At 41.9% G+C, this 21,161-nt stretch overlaps 1 protein-coding gene across 1 annotated transcript in view; it reads right to left on the reverse strand.

Annotated features, from left to right (window-relative positions):
* Positions 1–21,161, reverse strand: part of Psmb7 (proteasome 20S subunit beta 7) — a 60,504-nt gene that overhangs the window by 27,364 nt on the left and 11,979 nt on the right. Inside the window, exon 6 of the mRNA XM_031370109.1 lies at positions 1,514–1,572. Within this exon, the coding sequence (XP_031225969.1) occupies positions 1,514–1,572 (59 nt within the window). The remainder of the gene's footprint in view (positions 1–1,513; positions 1,573–21,161) is intronic.

Below are 21,161 nucleotides of genomic sequence, written 5' to 3' on the forward strand. Positions count from 1 at the left end.
GGAACTCACTCTGTAGACCAGGCTGGCCTCGAACTCAAAAATCTGCCTGCCTCTGCCTCACAAGTGCTCGGATTAAAGGCGTGTGCCACCACCGCCCAGCATGGAGTTCAGATTTTTAACAGAAAATATCTACCTAGATTCTATATGTTTTAATTCCTGTAACTAAGAGAAAAAGAAGAAATGGAGTTCATGGAACACAGCCCTTGTGTGCTATCCTAATGTTCCAAGGGCACAGGAGACACCTGCCCTGGCTGATCAGTACTATAAGCCCATGTTCTCTCTCATAGAAATTGGCCCAAACCTAAAGGGCAAAGAGAACTTTGGAACTCCATAACATTTACTGCTCCGATGACAATGACAGAATGAAGAACAAAATATTTTTAATATGTCATCTTCCCTCAAAGATCAAGCACTTTAAAACACTGTCAAAAAGTTAACTTTCACCAATGTCTATCCTTGGGATTCTAAACAAAATATTTTCAAAACAAAAACAAAAACAAAACAAACAAAAAAACAAAACAGGCAGTGGTGGTGTACGCCTTTAATCCTAGCACTTGGGAGGCAGAGGCAGGTGGATTTCTGAGTTCGAGGCCAGCCTGGTCTACAGAGTGAGTTCCAGGACAGCCAGGGCTACACAGAGAAACCCTTTTTTTGTAAAATTAAAAAAAAAATTTTTTTCAAAATCAGAAAGGACAGAAAAGATAGGGTAAAAACACTCCTAGACTGTTTACCTATGAAAAGAGTTGACACTCTCTATCAAAAATTGAACGCTGAAGACATCAAGCACAAACAGCGAAGACTGCCCTGAGGACTCCTGCTCAGCACTGGTTCAGAGGTGCAGAGAATGTGCAGCTAGGGATGGGCCGGGGAACATTGATACCACAGACACCTAGGACACTGACCTTTGGAAGCAGCAAGAAGGATCTCTTTGGGGAGGCTTTCACGGTAAATGCATGTATCATTAAAGTAGATAGGCCAAATGTCTTTCATAAGATTCTATCTCCTCTAATACCAAAGAAAATATAGTGAAACAATCCCTTACAAATACATTTGGGACATTAGATCCATAACACCCTGAGAGTGAGCACAATTTTGTCCCCACTCTGTCAGAGACTGGAAAGTCCACAGACCCGTTTTTAGGTCAGGTCTGTGTGACATGAAAGACATACACAGTTGCTCTATTTTTAGTGAGAGAACAGAAAAACTGGTTGTTCTGATATCCTGACACAGAAATCTCAGTACACAGGAAAATATTCTACACTGCAAGCCTGGAAGAGCCCAGAGCAGAGAAAAGCTGAACAGCACTGGTTCCTCAAGCCTGAGGGAGAACACAACAGGGCCACCACAAAGGACATTTCCCCAGAAGCGGGTCTCCTCAACAAACCTATGCCAAAAACAGTCCACAAATGACAGTGTTGTGCAAGCTCTGCAAGAGGAATCAGTTTGTAAATGTTTGACACACAACTGGGAAAATATCTAAAAGAAAGAAACTGCAGGAGCTTACATTACGTACCTCCATATCTGGCCTAAACTTATCTTCAAACACAGCCATTGCTGCCAAGGAGCCAGAACCTGTAAGAAAAAGATGCACTTTTAGAGTATTTTACCAACACTCAGCTTCTCCATCTTGAGTTCACCTTGGGGCAGCAAAAACAGTCAAAATGCCCAGTGTCACATTCAAGTATAGTGTAAATGTCAAGTCTAGAGGACACATCCAAGCAAAAGCCAGTGTTCTTCCAAAGTCTGGAGCCACTTACTACTGGGTCAGCTAACCCTGCAATTGGCACTCCCATCACTGGCAGGGCCAACCCTGCATCAGTTGCAGTGAAACACTGAAGCTTAAAAATGAGGTCATGGAGAATTTGTATTTCTTCAAGAGGTAAGTGCCCAGTAATTCCCTTTATCCTATGTGGGAAAGCTTGTGTTCCACACTTGCCTTGGCAAGCTGCTGGACACAGTGCTAAATACCAAACCCATTAAGAAGACAACGTTTTAATGAGCTGGCCCTGGTAGAGTCACCTTGGTGCTCTCAGGCAGGGAGGAAGATACGGACAGCACCAGCAATGGTAATGGGACTTTGCGCTGCACCACCAGGTTATCCAGGTACAACTGTGAAACGCTGCATTCTGTGGCATTTATTTGGAGCTATTATTTTTAGTTTGTACTTTGAAGAGTAAGAGCTGAGTAGACAAAATGACAAAGATACAAAAATTTATTACAACAATAGCAAATGGCTGAAAGGTTATACTGTGCAGATAACGGAGCAAATTTATCCCTACCAAGGTTGGACGTAAAGGCATTACAAATAAGTCTGGCCTGAGTGGACACAAATGCAGCTCAGCATTATTTGAAAATTTAAACTTGCTTTGTTCAGAACCCAGAGAATCTTTAGGAAATTGTCATCTATCTATACAAGGCTCTGGCATTATTTCAGGGTACTCTACTTTTGGAAAGAGGATACAGCTGCCCACAATTTTTTACTCCAATTAGAAGATTTTTTGGCATTTATTACTTTTTAACTTGTTTTGCATAACACTATCTATTTAGCTGGGTCACAGAGAAAACCATATTTTCTATTTAAAATGATTTGTGTACATCGCTTGACCACCTCAATGGTTTAGCAAAGGAAAAAGGCAGCGATTAAACAGTTTCAAATGAGGTGTCCTGCTGATTTTATCAAGTCTGCTGAATGTATAATGAAAAAGGAGAAGCTGACAGCAACACTGCACTGAGGAAATACAGACTACCTTATCTGAACCATTTAAGGAGGTCCAATTATAGATCAAATTTAAAGGGTAGAAACGGCAGATTTACAGACACAAATCAATGAACATGGTAATCCCGATGAATATGACAGATACTCCTGTTAGAGAATATTGCTGTGGTTGAGGATCATTACCTTCACAGTACCGGATACATCACATCCAAAGCAGTGGGAAACGTCAAGTGTAGACCAGCATTATAAGCAATGACTATTCATTTAGGTTCTGGGAGCAAAAGGCAACCCCGTTTCCCCCTCTTGCATTTCTTCTTTGGGGTCAAAACCAAAACCCTAATGTGGTCTAAAGGAACACTAAAAGCCCTTTGGAAAGGAGGCAGACATTAAACATATATAGAACTAGTGTATTCCAAAACACCCGGCATGTGCAGGGGCAGACTCACCAAATCAAGCCTCTGATTTCAAAATAAATATGTCCTTGAAAAATGTAGAAAGAGGGTCACATTTTACCAATGGTTTCATTAGTTCCCAGCTCACCAGGAGATTCGGGAGTCAAAGGAATAAGAAAAACAAAAACAAAACCAAAAACCTTGGTTTGTTTCAAGACACAAGTAAAAACCTAAATTCTCTAGGTCTTGCTAGGAAAAACCAAGCTGGTTTTGTGTGGAAAACAAAGGACAGCTGTCAGGAGGAAACAAGAAAATTGCAAATGAGGAAATCTCTGAAAAAAATTCTTCTAGATACAAAACGATCCTGCAGAGTGGCCAAAGGCAGGCTTGCCTTCCAATGTGTCCAAGATTATCTATCTTGAGGAAGAGCCCAAGGGTAAATGGACTAACAGGCTCGAAATCCACATTTAAAAAGGATACAAAAAGACAGGGTATTTACCCAAGAGCTAACAACTTTGTAGAGAATGGAAATGAATTATTGTTATAGAAACAAACCAAGCTTAGCTTAAAGGCATTTTTCTTGGGGAAAAAAAAAAATCACCAGCCATTTTTTTGTCTTCTGGCCCTCCTTTTCTGGCACTTTCACAGTAAGTACTTTTACTTTATTCTCTCTCCTAGGCATGTATCTGCTTCTGTTCAACTTCATTCAATATTTTAATGAAAAAAAAATTAGTTCCCACCCAACCAAACAATTCTTCCTTGATCAGAAGCTGTTTCCTGCTTGGCAGTAACACCACAGACATAATTTCTGTAAGTGGAAAAGATAGATCAGAACCCCCACCTACTGGTTCAACAAGGGTCTGTTCTGTTCTGTGTTTGTGGGGGTCAGGAGGGTACTCCACAGTGTAGAGGTCGTAGGTGAATACAGGAAGGACATAAACAAGATATTTCTGCTTTCCTCTCTGTACCTCCATCTTTGGCACACTCAGGAGATATTCCTTGGAAAGAGCCTACTAAACTATGCTTGATTCTGCTCCCTCTGAAGACAGACAGAGATTCCAAAAGAAATGTAAAAAGAAAGAGATTCAATCTTGAGAGAATTTCTACATCATTTGCCATTAGCTCCTACCCCAGCTTTCAGGAAAGGAGGGCTCTGGCGCCCCCTCTGCATGAGACCACAGAAGTGCTGAGAAATGGCACAGTCCTTGTCAACAGGTTTTTGGCTACACATATCTGCTACAAACAAAGTTTTGGTAACGATTCACACAGGAGTGCAACTGTCAAAGCCACAAGAGGGCAGGGTAAAACCAGCACAGAACTTCAAGGCAATGCAATGAGAGGCATAAGAAAAAAGGAACTGTCAATAAAAAAGAAAAAAAAGGGACAAGAACAATATCCCTAATGTTTATTCAAGCTCCCAGATTTTGGTCCTAGCCCAAAACTAGATACAACAAATCATCAGACAAATGCCATACAGATACAGCCATCATGTGACCTACAAAACGTTCAAACACCACATCTCACTTTCCCCATATGCCATTAATAGTCGCCCAGCGCCATCCACTGCTTCAGCTTCTGGCCATGTGGCCAGGCATTACCATACACAAAGTTAGGGCAAATTCTTTTGAAGGATCATTTGCACTATTTTCTATTCTAAAAACATGGACACCTCTGAGTTCCAAACTATCTAGTTTCCCACATGGAAGGCATGTACAGAGAGGGAGAGGACAAGAGGAGACTGTGCTTTATACACAGTGTGTGCAGTTAAGGAGCCAGATGCCAATGACACCTGCTTTCCAAATGTGGAGCTCTGTGAATACAACACATATACAGACAGTGCTCCATGAACTCCCACCCTAGCAGAAAGGAGAGCACACCACGGGAAAGCAAACAGGACCCAAATGGTGAGTATCAATGCTGCACGTAATGCCTATGTCACTTAGTTCTTACAGCAACCCACTGCAGTGATAACCATTTCACCCAGGGTTATAGGCACAACATGCACAGGGCAGAATTCCATCTCAGATATGTGGTCTCACATATATGTCTATATGCATACAACAGTTCAGAAAGGACACATAAGACTGGTCATGACCATGTCTTACTACTACCCTCAGGCCCTCCCTTCACTTCCCCAATGCATACTTCACATTCTACTATCACTTCCCAAATGCTATATTCAGCCTTCTCATCTTTGTATGTGGCAGTCCCTGGGCCTTTTGACAGTTCACAGCCCACCTAATCACCTTCAAACCCCAGTTGAGAGACCACTTCTTCCCAAGAGTCTTCTTTGATTACCATCCACCCCACAAGAGCTTACCACTCTTCTCCAAGGCCTGTCCACCCTTCCACAGCTACAGACACACACCAAAGCTAGCATATAAGCACCAGATCCATATTGGATTATACCGTGATGAATAGAAAAGGCAACTGGCCAGGAGCCAGGGAAATTGAACAGGTCCTAAGGAGTGACGGTAGCAACCAACATCTTATGAGGTGTAAAAGAACATTTACTGCCTGGTGCCTAATTCACCACACCAGGATGAATAAAGGCAATCAGATAAAACCCAAGTTCAATTTACAAAAATATGTCTTAAGGCAACAAAACTACATCCAATTCCTGTCCTCATATGGCTAAGCCTCCCACCACCACAGGAGTGGGTTTCTGCATTCTGCTGGCGAAGCTCCCCATCTCATCAGGAGTTTCCATGTAGCTGCTCCTTAGCAACCTCCACAAGTCTGCCTTTTTCAGATTACCTACAGTGACTGAGTAACCACTACTACTTTCAGAACAAAGTCTTTAAAACAGAAAAGCAAGGAACAATTTAGTGACTGGCATTTAGAGAGAGGACTTTGTGCAACCCCGGAATGGCTCCATACATACTCACTCCCTACCTTATCCCCCAGGCCCACTGTCCTCCTTCATGTCCAACCCTCACTGATGTAGCCTCTCTTCATTCCTAACACACCAAGAAGCCAGGCTGTGGAAAGACAGACATAGGAAAAAAATCTACATCCCAGGGAGCTGGCACTAGCAGGGCCAGGAACTATGCTCTAGGTACTCTTAATCCATGGCAGCCACTCAGGTGGGCACTGTCTGGCCTTGGCTGCCCTACCTAGCAAGATGCTCATTAAAAGACTCTTCCTGTAAATGAAACCCTGCAAAGTCCTGGGAAGAAGGCACTGTCAACCCCATCATTGTCCCATCTACATATCTGAGAAAACACAGGGGAGCCAACCACATCTGCTGACCTCAAGAAGGGCTGATGCACTCTACCCAAAGGTCACATCTTCACCCAAGATTTTAATGAAATATCTGTTCTTGTAAGTCCAAAGTCACTGGCTTAAAAGAAAAAAAAAAATGCTGTAATGTAAAATTCTAAGAGTTGAGACTAAAAAAAAAAAAATGTGTAAAATGCACAGTATTAATAATAGAAAAAGCTCACACAAAAACATCATTTCCAAAGCTACAGCAGTTTATAAGCTGAGAAGACAGACACACAGTTAGAAACAAATTATAATAAAGCAACTATTGTCTGCCTTTAAATTAACAAAGATTCAACAGAGTAACAACTAACATCAACAAAAGTGTGGTACAATGGGCACTAAAGCATTGGAGGGGCAAAAGGAGAAAAAACTTTTCTGCTGGTAATTTGGAAATCAGGAGTTGTGCATCCCCACCAAGCCCTCCTGGCAAGAGAGCTGCTCTAAGAAAGAATGTCATAAACATAGAAGGGTCACTGTTTAGACCAGCAAATAGCAGCAATAAAACAAAAGCCCAGAGAAATCTAAAGTTCTAATATGCAAGAATGGAAGAAATAAATAATGAATTATTATATGTACAAATCAATTAAACATGTCAAAACAGAAGTATTTTCATTTGCAATAAAAAGGGTCCACAGAGAACTTTCAGAAGAGAGGATATCTTCTATGGCAGTATTGGTAGATGTACTTCCATAATATAAATGACACAAGGCTTCAAGCCCATGAATCAAAATAGCTGCCTACTTTTGAATGACTATTTTTACTGTTTACTTGTACTTTATTTTCTCTTCAAAAAAAAAAAAAAATCACACACTGCTTGTAATTTTAAGGTATAAACCTGGAGAAAATCCAACATTATGAAAAAAGAAACAAGACTAGCAAAGCACCAAGACCTTGCTACCATTACACCTAGCAGCAGCAATGCTGCTCATGCAGCCCTCACACAGGCTGGAAGTCAATTCAAATGCAGCACTTAGTCACCATAGTTTATCTGTCTCCTTTACCTAGTCCTAAGGAGACCTTCTTTACGACTAACTGACTCAGAGAGAAGTCAGCCATCAAGCAGGCTCTGGCAAACAACAGCAGCAACGGACACATGGTCATGAGGAATTCCAGGTCACACTGACAGCCATTGGCTTTGTGGCTCTTGAGATATGGTACATTGTACTGGTCCCACTTTTTTATTTTTATTTTTTTGTTTTTTGTTTTTTTGAGACAGGGTTTCTTCTCTGTGTAGCCCTGGCTGTCCTGGAACTCACTCTGTAGACCAGGCTGGCCTCCAATTCAGAAATCCACCTGCCTCTGCCTCCCAAGTGCTGGGATTAAAGGCGTGCGCCATCACTGCTTGGCTCTGGTCCCACTTTTTAAAATAGGGGAGACTGACACTCAGAGATAAGGAACTTGATCCAACCTCATGGTTCATGCTTGCAGCACATCAACAATTCTGAAGTTAAAACTTGTTTTGTTTTGTTTTGGGGGGCAGCAGGGGGAGGGGTGTTGTTTGGTTTGGTTTGAACAGTCTTCCTCCATACCCTAGACTGACATGGAAAAATGATCCTCCTGCCTCAATATTGTCTCCCCCCTCCCTGTCTCCACCTCCACTTTTCTTTTTTCTTTAGTTTGTATCTGTGGTACTGGGCATGGGACCTAGGGCCTCACACATGCCAGGCGAGCATAATGCCAGTGAGCTGCACTGTCCTGAGAGTCACAGAGCTTTCTCCCTTCCACCACTTGCCTCTTACACAGGAAGGCCAAATGCTGAAGTCAAGATTAGTGAGTCTAGAATTGAGCTAATTCTCACAGTGAGCCTAATTACCACACATCTGAATACAATCTGTATTGCTTTATAACTTTAGTTTTACTTACAATTCAGAAAAAAATTTGAATTTTAGTTAATGTTTTAGATGATTAAATGTATTGTTATTGTCTGGCACTGACACTTAGATATATGTTCTAGGAGTATTTATATTACAGTAGCCACATTTTTCAAAAACAAAATTAGTCTTAATTTTCTGAAACCTCAGAAGGTACTTAACAGCATTAGTGCAGATTGAATAGCCTTTATCCAAAATGATTGGGATCAAAAATAATTTGAATTTCGGATTTGAGGAAATATGCATACATACAATTATAATGAGTTATCTTGGGATGGGACCCAAGTCTAAACATGAAATCATCTGCTTCATATGCAACCTATACACATAGCCTGAAGGTAATTTTATGCAATACGTAAGGGGATCTCAGTTCCCACTGCAACCTGTCACATGAAGTCCAATGTGGTATCTACTTGCAGAATCAAGATCTGGAGTTTCACACTTCAGAGCTGGGATGCTCAACCTATGGTTCAGCCTAAACCTGTTTTTCTGTAAGAATTCAGAACAAAATCTGAAATGTCTTGTGAAAACTCACAGCCTCTTATTTGCTCTGTATGTACTAAAATGCTTGCCATTAACAGACTGTGTGCAGTTTTAGTTTTGGGGGGTATGTAGCATATTCTTTTCATATATCAATGTTTGCTTAAATACTAAATCAAACATTAACAATTTTATAATCACTGTTACTAGACAACTAGAGAAATCAAAACTGAAATGGTTCTCCAGTGTGCTGCCTACCCAAGCTCTTAAGAATTTGGCAGGAGGAAATCTGCTTCTTCTAAGACCCATGCTTAAACTCAGACTCGGGGAAGGGGACTATTTACCGATGGTCTCAAAGTCCTCAGCCCTGAAGCCATGTGTAGAGGATAGTCCCATTTTAAAGACTAGAATTGATACTACATTTGTTTCAAATTATTTTCCTACAGCACAGCAGCTAATAATAAGTAGAGTGAAGATTTAAACCTAGGGTCCAGAGGCTAGGAAGCCCAGGTCCAACTCAGAAGCAACTGGGGACATGCCAGTTGCCCAAGCTCTGTAAACACAGCTACTCAGGTAGGGGACAGTTCTGGACTCCCTGGTCTCTCTGGGTATATCACTCTGAGCACAAGGGACCACTGCCTCAAAATCTGGGATGTCCAGTGCAGCAGCTGCCCTGGCTTCCTTTCCCCAGACAGTCAGGATGGCAATAGTTCACGTTTGATCAGTGACTCCTGCAGGCTGAGGAAGACACTGTGTACAAAGCAGAATCCTGGGACATAGTCAGAGCTCAATGAAAACTAGTTATTGTAATGACTCTGGGACAAGCTCCCTGTCCTCCAGCAGTGACTTGATATACTCATTCTCAACAGGTCCCTGAGTGGTAGCTTTAATGGGAACCAAGGTGTTCAAAATTTCTTTTCTCAATGTCAAGAAGTTCTAAGAGACAGCAAGAAATGGATCCCCACTGCTTTTCCCCAAATCAATTTTACCAGATCTTCACAGGAAAAAAGGCTGCCTCTGCTAAGGAGCAGTCTGTTTTAAGCACCCAAGGACCTGTCTGCCACTGTGGTCTGCCAAGGTGGAAGATGTATGCAGCGATAAAGGAGTCACCGCAGAACTTTCTAATCCATCAGTGTCAGCTCTTCCTGACAGAGCGCTTACTCACATTTGCTCATTGTTAGTCAACTGGCCACTCTTCCTGCAGAAAATCTGGTGCTTTCCACAGACCTATGGATGGAGGTCATTTTTCACTCCATTCCTGCCTACAAGGCCTCGTCTCCTGGTACTAGTGCTTGCACCGAGGCCAACAATGCCAGTGTGTGAAAAGCTGATTTATGAATATAAAGCAATGGCGGTGCCAGGGGACTGCGCTCAGCCACTAGAGAGCAGTGGAGCACCTCTCCAGGCTCAGACAGACTAAGCCACAGACTTGAAAAGGTTTAATTGTATGCATGCATTTCATTATAAGCCTTGGCCAAAAGCTTTAGAGGCAGGCGGCAGGGCAAGCAATCAGACAATCTTGCATGGCTTGCTGAAATCCAGATTTGTCCTTTGTCAGCATAAACAGTTTAATTTGATGTTTTCACTCCTGAGTAAGCACTGAGTATTACATCTAAACCCTCGTGAGGGGAAGAATGCTTCCTTTTCATCAACAAATGTACTTCAATGTCAGGGCCTACTTTTAATTCCCAATAAATTATTGGAAATATATTCCTAGTTAAAATGCTGGAAAAATATATATTCTCAATCATCCAACATTTTTCACTAAAAATTAGTATCTCAAGCAATGCAGCTCCTTCTCTATACATAATTATTATAAGTAAATATCTAAAATACCATTTGAAGGAAATGGGATTTTCCTCATAATTGTAACTGTAAGGTCTCACAGACCTGACATGTTATAAACACTCCTAGGAAAAGCTTAAAATCTGGGGGCATCTAGGCTGAAATGTGAAAGGTTTTCTTATTAATATATTGTGGTAGCATGTCACTAGTTATGGCAAGAAACATTCTCATTCATATTCTCTCTCTCTCTCTCTCTCTCTCTCTCTCTCTCTCTCTCTCTCTCTTGGTTTTTCGAGACAGGGTTTCTCTGTGTAGCCCTGGCTGTCCTGGAACTCACTCTGTAGACCAGGCTGGCCTCGAACTCAGAAATCCGACTGCCTCTGCCTCTCAAGTGCTGGGATTAAAGGCGTGTGTCACCACTGCCCGGCGAAACATTCTCTTAAAACAGAAGGCCACCTAACCCCATGGTTATGGGCTAAGATGGAGGGCAAAAGTTTTACCAAATTGTAAGCATACCTGATTTTAATAATAAAATATTGTGCAAAATAGAAATCCTACTTACTAGCTGGGCAGTGGTGGCGCACGCCTTTAATCCCAGCACTTGGGAGGCAGAGGCAGGCGGATTTCTGAGTTCGAGGCCAGCCTGGTCTCCAGAGTGAGTTCCAGGACAGCCAGGGCTATACAGAGAAACCCTGTCTCAAAAAAAAAAAAAAAGAAAGAGATCCTACTTACTGAGAAAATATAGACAGCTGCAAATCTTTCGTTTAACTCATCTGTAGCTTCTTTTCAGACATGGAAACAATGTATATTCAGAGAGGGAAAGGAACCTACTCAAAGCTGCACAGCTAGTAGCACAAAGAGGACACAGGCCCTATCTCTGGAGGTAGCACCACCCTCATCCTATGAACTACTCAGAAACACAGAAAGGGACTTTCCACTTAATCTGACCTAAAATCAGAGAGTAAAAAAGAGCAGTAAGCGCTAGGTTCTAAGTACAAAGACACTTTGCTTTCAGCTGGTCCAATTTTGAGACAAGAGCAGGGAAAGAAGAATTAGTTAACCTCAGTCTCTCTGAAGTGGGATTTAAAGCAAAGGACGTAAAACTGAACACTTTGTTTAACCGATCTAAAAGTACTCCTGGCAGGGCTTTTATTTGGTTGTGGATAGACTGAGTACTGAACTCAAACTCGAAAAGATTTCATAGGAAAATGTCAAAGCTAAAAAAAAAAAAAAAAGAAGATAACATTAATTCAATACCTTCAGTATTTTACCAACACCTTTATCTACCCCACAGAACCAAGAACAAAGTCCACTCTGGTCAGAATAGGTTAAGAACTGTCAAAGGCTAGCTGTACTACATTCTGTTTCAGGTAACGTCATGAATTTTACAAGGTAAAGTTTTCTCATCTCTAACCTAAGGGCACCATCTATTGGCTTAGTACCACCTTTGCAAAAACCAGGAAGCAAGATATAGAATTTAACCTGCAGGGGTTTTCAGTTCCCAGCTGTTTCCTTTTTGGCATTTCACAGCTATAGAAATCTTAAGATTCAAAATCCATGAGTTACACATTTTAAATCTTCTAAAATGGACCTTACTTGTACTAATCAAAGCTTGGAAAGGTGCCAAAGAAATCTTAGCACACAGAACTGCACAGAAAATGTGTTGGCACTAAAATGACTGCAACACTACACAAACATCCACTATGTGCTTCCCAGCAAGGTTGACACTCAGGGCACCCACTGTACCTTCAAACCCCACTCAAGAGGACAGGACCTTTAGCCACTCCTGTTTTTCTTTGGCGACAGGTCTCATACAGAGCTCAGTCTGGCCTAGAACTCAAAATACAGCCCTACTAGATCTGCCCACTACAGCTTTCATAGTGCTAGGATTAAAAGCATACATCCCCACTTTCTAGCCACCATTTTACAGCAGAAATCAAGGTTCATAGCCAGGGAATTCTCGATTTAGGTTTAAAGATACATTGACTCTAGAAATGAGCTCTTTTCACAGCACCTCAAAAAATGGCAGAGAGAGCAACACATGCAGGTAAAAGTGTACAGTGCCCACACAGTGTGTACACACAGACATTACATCTCAGCGCCCTAGAAGGATGTGAAGCACTAGTAGGTGTGGCCTTCACATTCCCAAGATTAAAAGGCAAGTTCATTCACAGACCTGCCAAAAATAAAAATACTATACCACAACCACCAAAACCACATCAGCTTCTTTAAAAAAAAAAAAAAAAAAAAAAAAAAAAGGGTTTTATTCTGCAGAAGCCCAGCCTGCAGAAGTCTCCCATTACCAAGATAGAGAGACCCCAAAGTGAGCTTGCAGGCCCAATTTATAGCTCACTAGGGGAATCCCGGAATAGGTGGGCTTTGTTTTATTCTGTCTCTAAGGACATTCCATTACTGGGGTATGGGGTCTTGCTGGAAACTACTGACCATTGTCCTTGCTTCAGGCCAGGTGATGGGGCAGTTTCTGATTAGCTACCTGAAGCTTGGGTTTTTAGGCCTAATCTCCTGAACTGCCAATTTGAAGCCTGTCATGGAGTCAGCCTAGCCTTCTCATTACCCCCTTTCAGTAATGGGTCATCTTGAATGCTTGAGATGCTTCTGAGGCCCCTACACTAGCAGCTCCAGCCAGCCCTATGTCAAGGAGAGAACATAGTAACACAGCAGAAACAGCCACCTTTTAACTCGATTGTTTGGAGGTGCTAGCTGGTTGAAGACATCAGCTTCATTTTTAAAATAACAGATCTCAGGTTCCAGGAAGCTAGCTGCAAGCAGAGCTAGACCTGAAGCCAGGATTTCCATGGCTTTTTCCAGGGTTCTAAGTTACACTTCAGTACTTCCCAAAGAGACCCTCAGAGTCACTAGCTGTCTGCACACAGCTTCCAAGAATGAAATTTCCTATACTGGCACAGATCCTGGCTACCTCTGATTCACAGGATTCAGGACATAGACAAAAATCATAGCAATACATGATTCTAGGACTCTTAATATAGCAAAAAGAACTCCCAGCAATGCTTTAGTGATGAAGTCCATAGACCGACTGGTGGTCTTCTGAGAAGGTATCCAAGAAAGCCGAAGAACTAAATACAGCTGCAGCTAAATCCATCCCTGACTCAGGAACTGAAAATGAATATGGAAGAAACATTTTACCATCCTGAAGCATGCTAACTTGGTCCCATACAAGATAACTTTCAAAAATCAAGTCATGTGGAGACACCGTGTCTGCACAGCAGGCATAGTAGCAGCACTTGTTTGTCATTCCAGCATTGGAGAGGCTGAGGCAGAAAATCAGGAGTTTGAGGCCAGCATGGGGTACATGGCAAGCCTCAAAATAAATTTATTAATAAATAAGTAAATAAAGAAAGAAAGAAAAGTGGGGGACATAACTACACAAAGGGTGTGTAAAATACAGAAAAAGTGATCCTCATCCTCAAATTCTCTTTATGTGGTGGTTTGAATAAGAATGGCCCTTCAAGCTGGGCAGAGGTGGCACATGCCTTTAATCCCAGCACTTGGGAGGCAGAGACAGGCGGATATCTGAGTTCGAGGCCAGCCTGGTTTACAGAGTGAGTTCCAGGACAGCTAGGGCTACACAGAGAAACCCTGTCTTGAAAAGCCAAAAAAAAAAAAAAAAAAAAAAAAAAAAAGAGATTGGCCCCTTAAGTACTTGAACGCTTAGTCATCAGAGAGTAGCATTATTTGAGAAGGATTAGTAGGTGTGGCCTGTTGCAGGAAGCTTCAAAAGTCCACATCAGGCCCAGCTTTTCTTCCTCCTCTCTACTTTCAGATCAGGACATAACCCTCAGATACTTCTCCAGCACCATGCCTTCATGCCACCATCTCCCCAACATGATAATAATGGTCCAAATATCTGAAACTCAAGTTCCCAGTTAAATGCTTTCTTTTATAAACATTGTCTTGGTCATGACATCTCTTCACAGCAACAGAACAGTGACCAAGACATCATCCATGGTTCAGTTTAATTTTAGGATTAATCTCTCTGTAAGACAAGACAACTGGTTTGTTTCTGCCTCTCTGTCTGCATCATCTAAACTGCCCAGGGCCCTGTAACTGGGATTTGGTAGGTACATTCCAGTAATTAGGAAACAGTGTACTCAGTTCCTCTGGATAGACTTTACCTCAATGGCCCTCAGAGTGACCCCACATCTTCCCTAATGATGCATACCAATGTTTATTCCTTAAGTTAGTATTCCTAAATTGTCCAAGGGCCTCATTTCCAGGAATGTCATGCTTGAAATGTATTCACGTTAATTCTCTATGTGGATAAGCAGGCAAAATAAAAATTTTATATACCATGCCAATGCTGCTACAAGGAACACTGCCAACCTAACAAAAAGACAGTCCCCAAGCTTCTCCTGACATGACTTCAGTCTGCCTAATAAAGGAAAGCTGGCAAGTTCACAGCATAAGCTAATTAATCTGAGAATTAAGTGCCTGCATTTTGTCCATCTAAAAAGAAATGACTAAAACCTTATCTCTTTCTTAATTTAAAAAAAAAAAAGTCAGACTCTTATCCAGCTTCACAAATCACATTAGTAGTCTCTTCCAAATTAATTTTCTAGAAGGGATGTCAGTAAACTAAAACTTTAGCATTCCCTTTTCTAGGTTGTGCACTTCCTTGATAGGTGGAGAAACCTTTGGAAGCCTCTCTCCACATCTGAAGGTCAAACACAACAGTAGCGAAGTATCTTGCCACAGCTGTACTGCTGCAGGGAGCTTGAGTGTTATTGTCATTGTGGTCAACATGATTGAGACAGGGCCAGACCACAGGGTGATCACCATACTCTTCTCCCAGTAAACCCTCTAAAGGACCAAGCTTTAGTGAGACATCCAGACCAATGCCAGGAGATCACCTGTGCCAGCTGGGTTGACATATTTAATGTAAAAAAGTAGACTTTGTACACCTGGCTAGTTGCCCACACTATCCTGCGGGTAAGCAAACTTTTGGTACCCCTTTCTATCAGTGCTTACTGTCAAATCAACAAAACTAACAAAAAGAAAACCAAAAAAACACCTTATTACAAAGTTTGGCTTCTACTTTTCATAATAAAGTCAATTTAAATAAAACAGAATATAGATGAGGCATTCGTTTTCTCAAACTATGCTAGCAGAAGGCAGAAATCCCCCAGGATTCTCACAACCCAGGAGAGCATTACACTGAGGACAGCCCTTGCTTGTGCCATTATTTGAGGTTTGGGCTGTTGCTCACCCAAAATAAGAAGCATGAATTAAAACAAGATTCATCAAATTCTGGCAATTCCAGTGCTCTCCTTCAACCCTTGCTCCCCACCCCTCCCTCACAGGATAGAAAGTGGAGAAAGGGAAATCAGCAGAATGAAGACACAAAAACAAACCACACAGAAATGGAAGCCAGGCTAGGAAGGAGTCACCCACCCAGCACCTGTCACAGAGCAAGGCTGAGAAAGCCCAAAGGCACAGAGGCAAAGCCCAGGGTACTATGAAACTGAGTTTTTATACTTTTGCAAAGCTCTCCTTTTCACAATGGACATGGACTGCAATGAAACAAAAAAATAAAACCATGTTGTCTTAAGGTCATAGAATTATGAAAAACTGAAAATTGTTTTTGACTCTATAAAGCTGTTTCAATAAATGCTTGGTTGTTGTTGATATGCAAGGTAAAAAATCTACACAAGGAACAATCAAAAATACAAAGCAAATAAATATCTTTTGGGAATTTGGACAGATACTTTGACTACTCAGAAGCAAGGCTTAATAGCTTAATGAGACAACATCTGTGAGACAGTGATTATCACAGCAGCAGTGTTGTACTGGGACTTGCTGGAGGAAGACATCAAAGGTTCAAATCCCAGCTTTGCCACTTACCAGCTGAGCGATAATAGCTAAATTGCTACATCTCTATAAGCTTTGGGTTTCTCATCAATAAAGCAGCAATAACAGAATCATCTGCAGAGCCTTTAACAGAAGATAATGTAGCAGCACCCAGCAGACTGTGACACAGAGACACTACATAAATATGCTTTACTTTTAATAAATTTAAAATGACACTAGATTCAATGATAACCAAAAAAGGACCAGTCACATGAACACTGCTTTGTCTTGTTTTCTTACAGCTAAACTGAGCCAGCCATAAAAATAGAACAGGATCAATGCTAACTCTACTCTAGAACTGCGAAACTCTAGTCCACAGTAGGCAGCAGCTGAAGTTACTAAGTTCCATACATTCATTGGTAATACCAAATTACAGAAACAAGATTCTGGCAGGTTCTTAAGACAAGATTCCACTCTTACATATCACAGAAGTTTTGCAGTGACAAAAGGGACAACGCCAGGGAGTGGCAGTGAGAATGTATTCAGGTGAGAGCAACAGGTTGCTGCCACAGAGGTCTAGAATATACACAGAAAAAGAGCTGGAAATGAAACTAAAGAGGGAGCTGCCCATGGCGGAGGAGTTACTGCCACACAGCAGCCAACAGCAGGCAGGCAGTGGCATGGAAGAAGACAGTAAAGAACCAACACCAAGAATGCAGGATTAGCCTGTGGTTTGGCAAACTACTAAATGCTCTCCACAATGACAGGGTCATCCCTCTTGACACCGGGCCAGTCCATGGCTTCCACATGCCTGGTCTGAACACAACCTACCTTTCTAAGCCTTTAGCACGTCATTTTTGTTGCACAGCAAATCTAACCCAATAAGATTAAGACTGCCTTGGGCTAAGAACCCCCAAAACAAAAACATCTTGGCTTGCAACATCTAGACCCCATTTTGCCTCACCTCTGGCCCTCTGCTGGGCCCCCTAGATAGATCTCTCTCCGATCCTCAGCACTGTTTCTGCCTCACCTCCAGTGAAGCCAACCTGCAGAGCTTGGACCACCCTAGGGCCTAAGAATCTTCCCTGTGGGCAGAGTAAGGCAGAACTTCTCTCTGGCGTTTTCCCGTATCAAACTGGCAAAAAGATCCATGTTTGAGAGGCAGCTCCAGAAAGATATCTTTGTGTTCTCTCAGTGAGAATAAACTAGTGCCATCTATTTGGAAGGCAACTGAAAGGTAAAATATCCTATACTGCTTGCCAGCTGTCACTTCTGAGGGCTGCCTGCCCAGCAGCTGTACTTCCTTCCTGTGTCTTGAGAAGTCCACCCTTACACGAACAGGCTGAGCTTCACCTTCAGAAGCACCCACGCTTTCCCATGCAGCTCTCTGGCAGTGTGAAGGACTGCAGCATCAGCCCAGAGACTGTCCAGCCACTGCTGCCACAGCTCTACAGATGACCATGCTCACCTCACACAGCCCACTTCTAAATGGGGATTTTCTTTTTTCTTTCTTTCTTTTTTTTTGGCATGCTCTTGGCCCCAAACCCAGTGTTTCCCCTCCTAGGTAAGTTAGAAACCACATGCTATCAAAAACAAAAACAAAAGCAGAACACCTCTTCCTTAAATCATGCAATGATTGTACTGCTTAAAAAAGAATTCTGACAGAGACATGAACACATCCTAATCTAGAAACTTAAATACAAACCAATCAATTTACTGGTAAAACTCTAAAAAGCAAACTGTTCATCATTAGAATGACCAGGAAGTCACAGTACAGACATGTGAAGCAGTCAATTACAGCAACTGCAGAAATAATATTCATATCGCGTATCATTCACATCATTTAGACCCACAGAGAGACAAAAGCCTTAAAATTTAAAGCTGCAGATGTAGCTCGATGACAAAGCACTTCCCTCATGTACAAGGCCCTGCTTTGATTTCCAACAGAACAAAAAATAAAAAAAGAAGACAAATCAATAGGAGATGATTGTGTGAGCCAGGTTGGCTTCATCTATGTATTTAAAGGATACCTATATAGGCAGATAGGTAAGTCGTACAGAAGAACAGATGAAGATGTACCATGAAATATTTTTTAGATAAGAAAAAAACAACAAGATCCACCCCTAACAGTGGTAGGTCTTGGGGAGAGGTATGAAGTAGACTTACTTTCCTTAAATACTTTGCCTCTTGTGTCTTATCATGTGCAGACTACTCTCATCAGACAATGTTTCAGAGTCACTGCTCAGAAAGGACTCTTCAAACACCACATCCTCCTTCCTGTTATTCCTTGTTACTATGTTCTTTTAGAGTTGCATGTATTTACCTGCTTAACGCCATTCTGAGCCACAAGGCAACAGGCTAAAAGGTGGCACTGTGCTGAGAACTATGTTCTCTGCACCAAACACAGTGCCTAACACTGGTGCTGCCAAATGAATATCTGGCAAATGAATAACAAGGCTCCTTTTAAGACTCGGCTAAACTTTCCCTGCATCACAACAGTTTAGAAGTGACCTTTCTCCCATGGATCCCACTGGCCTTTGTAACAAACCAGCTTCTGCAGACGTCTACTATATGCCTCTCTGCAAAGACTATGCCTGTCTTGAAGGTAAAGACCCTCTCGTAAATCTCACTCAATAAAATAGTTGAGGAACTGGCAGGAATAGACGCACACCTTTGATCCCAGCGCTTGGGAGGCTGAGGATCTGGAAGTTTGAGCCATCCTGGTCTACATAGCAGGTTATAGGATAGCTAGGGCTACATAAAGACCCTGCCTAAAACAATAAAATAAAAATCTAAACAAATAGTTGAGGAACAAATGTGCAGCTGAATAAACAACTCTCAAAGTTAATAGCCTACGTACATTATGAAATCAGACATCAGTCTTAATTTAGTCCTTTAGGACAGCAAAAGCAGACAGTGTAGAGTAAGTGGGGTAAAGAGGAAATATCTTACAAGTTGGGCAGGGTAGGAAGCACCTTTAATCTCAGCACTCAGGCAGCAGAGGCAGGTGGATCTCTGTGAGGTCAAGGCCGATTTGGTCTACAAAGCAAGTTCCAGATCAGCCAGGGTTACAGAGTGAGCAAAGACTTGTCGCAAAGCTTGTGAGTGTGAGTGAGTGAGTGAGAGAGAAGAAATATTCTACAAATTCAGTTATGGACCTGAACTCCATTAAGTTCATAACAGCCTAAGACCATGGCAAGCACAAGCAAAATAGGCACCTGACTGCTTACTTCAAACGACTTTTTCCGAAGTCAGCATGTGGCAAACCACTACAGCTCAAATGCAAGTGAAAGGTATTCTATTTTCCATTTTAAAAATGCTTGATATTAATGTTATATGTCCTGCCAGGCAGTGGTAACACTCACCTTTAATCCAAGCACCAAGGAGGCAGAGGCAGATGTATCTCGAGTCCATAGCCAGCCTGATCTACAGATTGAGTTCCAGGACAGCCAGGGCTAGAGTGAAACCATGTCTCAAAACAACAAAATCAAAAGCAAGTGAAATGTCCTGAAACTGGTGGTTTTTATCTGGCTGTTGGAAAACAGAGAACATCTTGAAGGACAGGGTGAGGGTTTATGGTGACAATAAGAGCCTGCCCACACAGGAGTATACTGGCAGTTGAATGAAGTATGGCTTCCCTGTGCACTGTTATTTTTGTCAAGTTCAGAATCTTTCAAATAAAAAAAAAAAAAAAATGAAACCAAGCCTGGCATGGTAGCACAGGCCTTAAGTCCCAGCATTCTGAAGGGCAATCTCTTAGGAATTCAAGGTCAGCCTTGTCTGCATAGTGAGTTCCAAAATGGCCAAGGCTATGCAGAGAACCTGTCTCAAGCCCCACCCACTCTAAGAAAAAAGATGAAGCTGAGTCTGAGAGGATAGTTTAATATTCCTAGCTACTCGAAATACTGAGGCAGCAGGATTACAAGTTCAAGGCCAGTCTAGACTACAAAGTGAGTTCAAAGCCAGACCAAACAACTTTGTAAGATAAAATAATGTCTCAAAATAAGAAGAGGGCTGAGCCGGGCAGTGGTGGCGCATGCCTTTAATCCCAGCACTTGGGAGGCAGAGGCAGGCGATTTCTGAGTTCGAGGCCAGCCTGGTTTACAGAGTGAGTTCCAGGACAGCCAGAGCTACACGGAGAAACCCTGTCTGTGGGGGGGTGGGGGGGTGGACAAAGAAGAGGGCTAAGGCTTGGTACCTAGCTTAGTGATAAAGCACTTACAAGCATACTTGAGGCCCTGTGTTCAAACTCTGGTACCACCAAAAAAACAAAATTATCACTACCACTTCAAGGAATTAGAAGGAGAAATAAAAGCACTTCAATAGAAAAAGAATTCTTAACCACTTTAGAAAAATTTATTTTAAGATAATTAAAAAGACCCATCTACACACGAAAGCATGCCCCACACTTGGAAGGTGGAGACAGGAAGATCAGGCGCTCAAGGCCATAAAGAATTTGAGGCCATCCTGAGCTATACAAAATCCTATCTGAAACAAAACATTAATTACAAAGATCTACTCCTGGTGTAAGTTGGTTTCCTAGCACTGAAAAAACATCTACTATGAAGTGCCTTGTACAGGGACAGACTACACAATGGATCAATAAAGTCTCTAACTGGTAACTTCCAACTCTGCAAAGAGATCATCTTTCCAGCTCCAGAGCCATCACAGAAAGGTAGACAGCAAACAGCAAGAAAAACAGCAACCATAGACAACTATACTTACACAATTTGATTCAGAAATATAAACTTCCGTTTGAAATGTCAATTTGTCTAAGGAAAATTTTATCACTTTCAAAAAATTTTAAATACAAAAAAAAAAAAA

This window comes from Mastomys coucha, unplaced genomic scaffold, assembly GCF_008632895.1.
Source record: "Mastomys coucha isolate ucsf_1 unplaced genomic scaffold, UCSF_Mcou_1 pScaffold15, whole genome shotgun sequence".
NCBI classification, from domain to species: Eukaryota; Metazoa; Chordata; class Mammalia; order Rodentia; family Muridae; genus Mastomys; species Mastomys coucha.